The sequence below is a fragment of the Giraffa tippelskirchi genome, chromosome 10 (assembly GCF_054371585.1).
Source record: "Giraffa tippelskirchi isolate mGirTip1 chromosome 10, T2T-mGirTip1v1.2.pri, whole genome shotgun sequence".
Taxonomy (NCBI): Eukaryota; Metazoa; Chordata; class Mammalia; order Artiodactyla; family Giraffidae; genus Giraffa; species Giraffa tippelskirchi.
Genome location: NC_137284.1, coordinates 155441666 through 155450636, shown reverse-complemented (window position 1 = coordinate 155450636; position 8971 = coordinate 155441666). Strand labels below are relative to the sequence as shown.

Genomic DNA, 8971 nt, shown 5'->3' with positions numbered 1-8971 from the left:
GGGTATCTTCCTGACCCAGGAATCGAACCAGTGTCTCCTGCATTTCAGGCAGATTCTTTACCAGCTGAGCTACCAGGGAATCAGTATGGGATAGGACACGCAGTGACAATACTACATACCCACCAGTTCACTGGTTATTGTTGCTGTCTCTTTAAGTCATCACCACTGGGCCCTCCCCTCCCTGAGCTTCTTGAGCTCTGAGTGGCACAGAGACTTCCTCCATTGGTGGAGAGGAAACCAGTCACTGCACCCACAGCCAAGGGCAGGCAGCAGATCAGGAGCTTCTTGGATCTAACATTAGAGCCTGTCACCAATTCTGCAGGAAAGGTGAGTGTAAGGGAAAGGGAGTCAGTCTGGGAGTAGGACCTGTGGGAAACAGGAAGAGCTCCGCCCATGTGAAACTGACTAGCAAGCATGTGCATTCTAATAAGTATGAGAAAGGGAAGCAAGACCTAGAAACAGTAACTTTGCACGCGCAGGTTAATAAGGATGTTTTGAGTGTCAAATAGAGTAAGTTCAGAAGAAGTGGTAAGCATCACTCTCCACTCTTGTCGCACATGCTCCTGTTGTTGTTTAGTCATTCAGTCGTGTCTAACTCTTTGCATCCCCTGGACTGTAGCCAACCAGTCTCCTCTGTCCTCCACTATCTCCCGGAGTTTGCTCAAAATTCATGTCCCTTGAATCAGTGATGCTACGTGATGCACATACTCTTGAAAGTGAAAGTGAAGTCGCACAGTCATGTCCAACTCTTTGCGACCCCATGGAGCCCACCCGGCTCCGCCATGCGTGAAATTTTCCAGGCAAGAGTACTGGAGTGGGTTGCCATTTCCTTCCCTAGGCACATACTCTTATGTGGGGCTAAATTCTCTCTCTTTCTCTGTATGTGTGCATGCTCAGTCACTCATGTTCAACTCTTTATGACCCCCTGGACTGTAGCCCACCAGGCTCCTCTGTCCATGGAATTTTCCAGGCAAGAATACTGGAATGGGTTGCCATTTCCTACTCCAAGGGATCCTCCTGACCCAGGAATCAAGCCCACATCTCTTGTGTCTCCTGCCTTGGCAGCAAGATTATTTACCATTGAGCCACCTGGGCGGAGAAGGCAATGGCACCCCCACTCCAGTACTCTTGCCTGGAAAATCCCATGGACGGAGGAGCCTGGTAGGCTGCAGTCCATGGGGTCGCTAAGAGTCGGACACGACTGAGCGACATCACTTTCACTATTCCCTTTCATGCACTGGAGAAGGAAATGGCAACCCACTCCAGTATTCTTGCCTGGAGAATCCCAGGGACGGCGGAGCCTGGTGGGCTGCCGTCTATGGGGTCGCACAGAGTCAGACACGACTGAAGCGACTTAGCAGCAGCAGCAGCAGAGCCACCTGGGAAGCCCCTCTCCTTCCTTGGTCCCCTAGTAAATAAGAAAGATGATTGCTAGAACTACTGCAGGCAACAAATTGCATTTTCAAAGTCAACAAACACTCCGCAAAAGCATTTTCAGCAAAGGCAAAAGGTATTCCTGGGGACTTATAAGGAAAGCTAACCTCAGAACAAGCTAACCTCAGAACAAGTTACAAAGTGAAAATTCTGTAATTCTCCTAAAACCTCTACTCTCCTTAGCACTATCCACAATAGTGCAGGAAACAACTAAGGTTAAGAACTTGGTCCTCATCCCTTGCCCTACAGGAACTCTTGAATATCTTCTCCCCAAGTCAAGCTGGGCTTTGTGGGCTGCTGTACCATGTAAATTTCCTCGTCACAACTGTGTACTGAAGGGGTGGGACTAGGATAACTGATTCAAAAATTCAAGTCATGGGCTGAATGATTAAAAATAATTTGGCATGGAGGGGAACTTAATATTTTTAAGTACAGATATAGGAATATAAATCTAAGAAATACACGTTTTTATATATTGTGGATCACCACAATTGCATTTCTGCAGCCATAAAATAAAGATTGGAGCAATATGGCAGGTGTGTACAATATTGAGAAAAAACATAGACTGTGAATAGTGTATGTGATAGCATTGCAGCTACATAAAAATGTGCATTGCACATGGACAGTAAGATCAAAGGAACTATAGAAAATAAAAAGTATTGCAAAAGATAAAAATACATACATTTTTAACAATCTCCTAAATGACACCACCCTTATGGCAGAAAGTGAAGAACTAAAGAGCCTCTTGATGAAAGTGAAAGAGGAGAGTGAAAAAGTTGGCTTAAAGCTCAACATTCAGAAAACTAAGATCATGGCATCCGGTCCCATCACTTCATGGCAAATAGATGGGGAAACAGTGAAAACAGTGGCTGACTTTATTTTTCTGGGCTTCAAAATCACTGCAGATAGTGACTGCAGCCATGAAATTAAAAGACGCTTACTCCTTGGAAGGAAAGTTATGACCAACCTAGATAGCATATTAAAAAGCAGAGACATTACTTTGCCAACAAAGGTCCGTCTAGTCAAGGCTATGGTTTTTCCAGTAGTCATGTATGAATGTGAGAGTTGGACTATAAAGAAAGCTGAGTGCCAAAGAATTGATGCTTTTGAACTGTGGTGTTGGAGAAGACTCTTGAGAGTCCCTTGGACTGCAAGGAGATCCAACCAGTCCATCCTAAAGGAGATCAGTCCTGGGTATTCATTGGCAGGACTGATGTTGAAGCTGAAACTCCAATACTTTGGCCACCTGATGCGAAGAGCTGACTCATTGGAAAAGATCCTGATGCTGGGAAAGATTGAAGGCAGGAGGAGAAGGGGACGACAGAGGATGAGATGGTTGGATGGCATCACCGACTCGATGGACATGGGTTTGGGTGGACTCGGGGAGTTGGTGATGGACAGGGAGGCCTGGCGTGCTGCAGTTCATGGGGTCTCAAAGAGTTGGACACGACTGAGCGACTGAACTGAACTGACCTGAAATAATTCCAAAAGATGCCAGGTTCAATGAGTACTGGACTACCTAAATAAACCTTGACCCCTTGAAGTTTTAAAAGAAAGGATTTTACAAGTTTTACATTTTCCAATAACTGTACACCTTTGTAACCCCAGATTTTAGCTGTTAAGAAACTCAGAAGAACTTTCCAAATTCCATTCCAAACTTTGAGGGAAGGTCCAAAGGGCATACCCAAGAGTTCTGTGGATTCCCTGTAGCACACTTTCTCATTTCCACCTTTGACGGGGACATCTTGCTTCAGGTAGAGTCTTCTTCTTGGTTGTGAATCTTATAGCTCTTTCTTCATTTCAGCTCTAGTGTCAATTAAGGGAGCCTGTTGATTTCTAGACACAAAATAACTAATCACATCATGGGATTTGCCCCTAGGACAAACTTGACTGAAAGCTTTGGGGTGTGGGGGGTGCAGGGGAGTTACTGCAGAAATGCAAACAGCTTTGGCTTGAGTTCTAGATAAAACTGCCCTCTGAGTTCTTTGAGATGGGTTATTGAGCCGGCCTCTCTCTTTGCTTTCCCTTTGTTGTTGGAGCCAGCAGGGGAGAACACAGTTATCTGTAAGAACCAGGTGGGCGATGTGAAAGAGGTAGACTTTGAAATGGACGGTAAAGCAGACAGGACTCAGGCAGAAATGTGGGGTGAGATGAAGGGTCCTAGGAGGGAGAGCACGAGGTGGGTTGGGAAAGGCACTGAAATCTGTGTCTGGAGTGGCTGACTGGTGGGTTGGAGGGGGCGGGGATTCACTGGAAATGAGGCTGGAGAATTAGGCTGAGGAGAGACTATGTTCCCTTGTTCAGGTGCTCATGGGATCAGGCAAACGATCACAGAATGTTTAATTGTATTAAATGATGTTTGAATGAGTATAATCACTTTACTTTGAGAAGCCTCAGATTAGAGGGCAGGAGCATAATGAGCTGGAGGGGAGCCTCCCAGTCTCTCTAGCACACAGATCATATTTAGACTTATTTGTTTACTTATTTTTAATTGACATACAGTTGACTTAAAATATTATAGTACTTTCAAGTGTACAACATAGTGATTTGACATTTTTACAGATTATGATTCATGTAAAGTTAATATAAAATATTAACTATATTTTTTGTACATTACATTTTTGTATCTTTTATTTCCTGGCCACACCCTGTGGCTTCTGGGATTTAGTTCCCCAAACAAGGATCAAACCCTTGCCTTCGGCAGTGAAATCCCCAACCACTGAACTGCCAGGGAATTCCTTATCTTAATTTTATACCTAATAGTTTCTACCTCTTAATCCTTTTCTCCAATCGCCTCCCTCTTCAGCCCTGTCCTCAGTGGTAACCACTAACTCATTCTTTGTACTAGTGAGTCTGTTTCTCTTTTGTTATAGTCAATTGTTTTGTTTTTTATTTTTAGATTGTGAAAACATACAGCATTTTTCTTTCTTATGACTTATCTCAATAAGCATAATATGACTTATTTCAATAAGCATAATACCCTCTAGGTCCATCCATGTTGTTGCAAATGGAAAGATTTCATCCTTTTTTATGGCTGAGGATTATTCCATTATATATATATATATATATATTTACATATATATATAAAACATATATATATATATATATCTCAAAAAAAAAAAGAGAATCAAAAATGAAAGTGTTAGTCACTGAGTCGTATCCAACTCTTTAGGATCCCATGGACTGTAGCCCACCAGACTTCTCTGTCATGGAATTCTCCAGGCAAGGATACTGGCGTTGGTAGCCTTACCCTTCTCCAGGGGATCTTCTTAACCCAGGGATCAAACCCAGGTCTCCTGCACTGCAGGCAAATTCGTTACTGTCTGAGCCACCAGGGAAGCTGATATACATGTATATATAAAACACCTTCTTTATCCAATCATCTATTGATGGACATTTAGGTTGCTTTCATATCTTGGTTATTATCAATAATGCTGCTATGAATATTGGAGTGCATACATCTTTCTGAACTCGTGTTTTCATTTCCTTTGGATATATACCCAGGAGTAAAACTGCTAGATCATATGGAAGTTCTACTTTTAATTTTTCAAGGAACCACCATACTGTTTTCTACCATTACTGTAGCAATTGACATTCCCACTATCAGTGGGTTCCCTTTTTTCTACATCCTCGCCAACATGTGTTATTTCTTGTTTTCTGATGACAGCCATTCTGACAGGGGTGCCCCATGCCTCTTGTACCCGAATATCTGTTTTCTTCCTCAAGTTAGGAAACTTTTCAATTATAATTTCACCAAACACATTTTTGACCCACTTCTCTCTCATCTCTTCTATAACGTTATGTTGTCCCAGAGGTCCCATAAACTATCATCCTTTTTTTAAACGTGTTTTACTTTTTGCTGTTCTGATTAGGTGATTTCCACTCTTCTGTCTTAGGTGTTCTTCTGTGTCACCTCAGCTGGTCTGAATTCCTTCTAGCATGTTTTTCATTTCAGTTATAATCCTCAGCTCTGACTGGTTTTTGTATTTTCTAGTTCTTTGCTGAAGTTCCCACTGTGTTCAGCTGTTGTTTTCTCAAGTTCAGTTAGCATTTTTATTACTGTTGCTTTGGACTCTTTGGCAAGCAAATTATTTGTCTCTGTTATCTTGTTCTTTCATTTAAAATATATGCCTCTGTTTTCTCATTTTCTTTAACTTTCTCAGTCTGCTGCTATGAAGTCAGGTGAAACGGCCACCTATCCTGGTCTTGAAGGCACGTCCTTTCGTGGGAGTGTCCCTTTGAGTGTGCATGTGCCTGGTAGCTTTGGTGGGAGAGCTGGACCGGAAGTGAGCGGTGACTGCATCTTCTCCCAGGGTGTGCTGGCAGCCACCGCAGTGGTGGGAGGCAGGGCTGGAGTCGGAGGGGCTACAGCCAGAGCCAGGTGCCAGCAGGGCTTCTCCTAGGCTCCATACCAGTTGCCACCCTATTGTGGGAGGAGTCAAAAGCCAAGGGGCAGGAGCGGGAGTCCTAAGGGAGCTTAATCTTCCCCCAGATTGATGACAGTCTTCACTTTGGCTGGGGGGCGTAGCCAGGGCCTGAGGGCTTGGGGCTGCACTTCTGAGCTGGTTCCACTTTTTCCTCGGTGTGTACCCCTTGGTTAGAGGCAGGATGGGGGAGCAAAGGGTTGGAGCCAGACCACAGAGCTTTCTCTGCTCCTTCCCTGGTGCACACCTACCCATTGGCAGTGGTGGCCTCTGCCTTTGAGGGGAGCAGTAGGGGAGGGAGTAGGATCCCGGGTGCTGGGAGGTGCTCTGGGGGCAGTCCTGGCAGGCTGGCCAGAGCACAAGGCAGTGTTCAATCTACTGCCTCTGCACTGGGACTGGGAGCAAGCAAGCTGTACATGCTCTTCAAGACCAGGATCTCAGTATCCTACAGCCCCTACAATAAGCCCTACTGATTTCCAGACCAGCTAAGGGGCTCATCTTGACACAGAGTAAATGTTATCATCTCCCCTCTGCTCTTTGCATTTGGGGGCCCTGAGAAGACAAAGCCAAGCTTACCAGGTGTTCTCACAGCATCATCCCAACCCCAGACTAGGCTCCTCCAAATGTCTTTGCTGAACATTTCCTCCAATCTCTTCCCAGTGCCCCAGGGAAGGCAGGAACTATGACACTGTGAGGTCACCAGCATTTTAGACTTGGCCTGACACATTGTAGGCAGTTACACCTATTTGATGAATGGGTGAATGAACAAATTGTGTCTGGGACTCTTTCAGGTAATCATGGGAGGACGGAAGGTGGCAAGAGATGAAGAAAATGCCTATGGTAAGAACACGGCTCACAATGCGTATTTGCCCCCAGGTGTTAACCCTGGGTGGTAGGGGGATGGGCTAATTCAAGACTGAACAGAGAGAAGCTGAGAGGTGACTTGATGCTGGGGTGAAGCAGCAAGAGCCCTGGGGCTGGCACTTCACCTGGATCTTTGTCCTCACCCTGCTGTGAGATATCAAGTTCTTTGACTAATCTGTATCTCTGTTTCCAAAATAAAATGAATAAACAGAAGTGGATGTAGAGGGCATCAAGTCATGTATTAGAGGGAAGCTGGTTCACCAGGTAGAAGGTGTTAGGGAACACAGATGGAGGGCTACAAAAGTGTCTTATTAGGCAGCACATTTGAGAGACAAGAGAGGAGGAGGAGGGAGGCAGGAAGGGAAGGAAGAGAGTTTATCTCATCTTATTTTCTGACACCCTGAGGACAGTGCTACAGTATTGATTCCTTTCTGCAGAAAAGGTTTAACACTTAGATAAAGCAGCTCCCCAGGGTTACAAGGCTGGTAGAGGACAGGTCTATGATTCAAACCCCGGCTATGGGACTCCAGATAGCCCTCCTGGCTGGGCCCACTGCCCCACCCCTTTCTCCAGTGGGAGGGCATCAGAGAAAAGAAGGCCAAGGCTCCTGAAATTGTCAATGGGGACCAGCTTTGCACAGCCTGGATGGCCTGGATGACAGATCATATCAGACGAAGTAATGGCCTGTATTACACAGGCACATCCTCTAGAGAAATGTTCAGCAGCTGTTGGAGCACCTACGGGTGCACATGTGACGCCAAAGACGGGAGAAATAGACGAGTAGAGACCCCCTTTAAGTGTCCAAATCTCACACCAGGTCACTCAGTAAAGTGAAAGTGAAAGTCGCTGTCATGACTGACTCTTTGCCACCCCATGGACGATACGGTCCATGTAACTCTCCAGGCCACAATACTGGAGTGGGTAGCCTTTCCCTTTTCCAGGGGCTCTTCCCAACCCAGGGATCCAACCCAGGTCTCCCGCACTGCAGGCAGATTCTTTACCAGCTGAGCCACAAGGGAAACCAGTAATGGTTTGGCCCCAAACACAACCGTGGAAGCGCTCTGTTCTCCTTTGCTCGCAAGGCGTCCAGGAGACCTGGGGACCGGGACATGTCGCTCTCAGGTTCCGAAGCTTACAGACCACCGGTGCCCACAGGTTTCCAGGAGTTCAGGTCCGCCCTGCAGGAGCGCAGGCTGCGCCTCCTCCTGGCCGGGAGGTCGGGGACCGGGAAGAGCGCCACGGGCAACAGCATCCTCCAGCGGAAGCACTTCCTGTCCAGGCTCGCGGCCACGGCGGTGACCAGGGCCTGCGCCACGGGGAGCTGCCGCTGGGCCTCGTGGGACGTGGAAGTCCTCGACACCCCGGACCTCTTCAGCCCCGAGGTCGCCCAGGCAGACCCGGGCTTCGAGGAGAGAGGCCGCTGCTACCTGCTGTCGGCCCCGGGGCCCCACGCCGTGCTCCTGGTGACCCAGCTCGGCCGCTTCACCGCCCAGGACCTGCGGGCCTGGCGCGGAGTGAAGGCGCTCTTCGGGGCGGGCATCGCGGCGCGCGCCGTCGTGGTCTTCACCCGCAGGGAGGACCTGGCGGGGGGCTCGCTGCAGCAGTACGTGCGCGACACCGACAACTGCGCGCTCCGGGAGCTGGTGGCCGAGTGCGGGGGCCGATGCTGCGCCTTCGACAACCGAGCGGCCGACGGGGAGCGGGAGGCGCAGGTCGGGGAGCTGATGGGGCTGGTGGAGGAGCTGGTGAGGGACCACGGCGGCGCCCCCTACACCAACGACGTCTACCGCCTGGCGCAGACCCTGAGCGGGCTGAGCCCCGAGGAGAGGCTGCGCAGGGTGGCGGAGCAATTGGCTGCCTGCGCTCCGATGTGGCCGCTGGCCGGGCTGTGGCGGTGGCCCAAGGCGGCGCTGGGGACCCGGTATAAGCTGGGCCTGGCCGCTCTGCTGGGCACCCTGTTCCTGCTGTACCTGCTCTGCAGGCGCCGGCCCGAGGCGGTGACTGGGTGACCTCAGTCTTGCAGGTCACCTGTCAAGAAAGGACCTGGACACTTGGATCTGAAGGGCGATTTCAAAGGAATCAGAGTTTTCAGAAATTTCATGTTTACTCCAGCACATAGTTTTAAAAATAAAGTTGTACCACTTTAAAACATCCTTAAAAATGTGTTTAGTTATCTTAATGTATTCATCGTCTGTGAGAAATCTTAAAATGACTGGCAGTTTTCAGTAGAAAATGGATTCCTAGCAAAG

General features: G+C 47.9%; 1 protein-coding gene across 1 annotated transcript; it reads left to right on the top strand.

Moving 5' to 3' along the window:
* The first annotated feature begins 217 nt into the window (after window positions 1-217).
* LOC145524651 (GTPase IMAP family member 1-like) lies at window positions 218-8883 on the top strand. The gene is made up of 3 exons (XM_081537338.1): window positions 218-327; window positions 6650-6698; window positions 7878-8883. The coding sequence occupies exons 2-3, from the start codon at window positions 6656-6658 to the stop codon at window positions 8729-8731; spliced, it is 897 nt and encodes a 298-aa protein (XP_081393464.1). The 5' UTR covers window positions 218-327; window positions 6650-6655; the 3' UTR covers window positions 8732-8883.
* Window positions 8884-8971: the final 88 nt, after the last annotated feature.

Bases quoted from the DNA above. Each gene is read 5' to 3' on its own strand.
- LOC145524651 (XM_081537338.1), top strand. From the start codon at position 6,656: ATGGGAGGACGGAAGGTGGCAAGAGATGAAGAAAATGCCTATG. The intron at 6,699-7,877 runs GTAAGAACACGG...CGGTGCCCACAG, and splicing joins AGATGAAGAAAATGCCTATG to GTTTCCAGGAGTTCAGGTCC.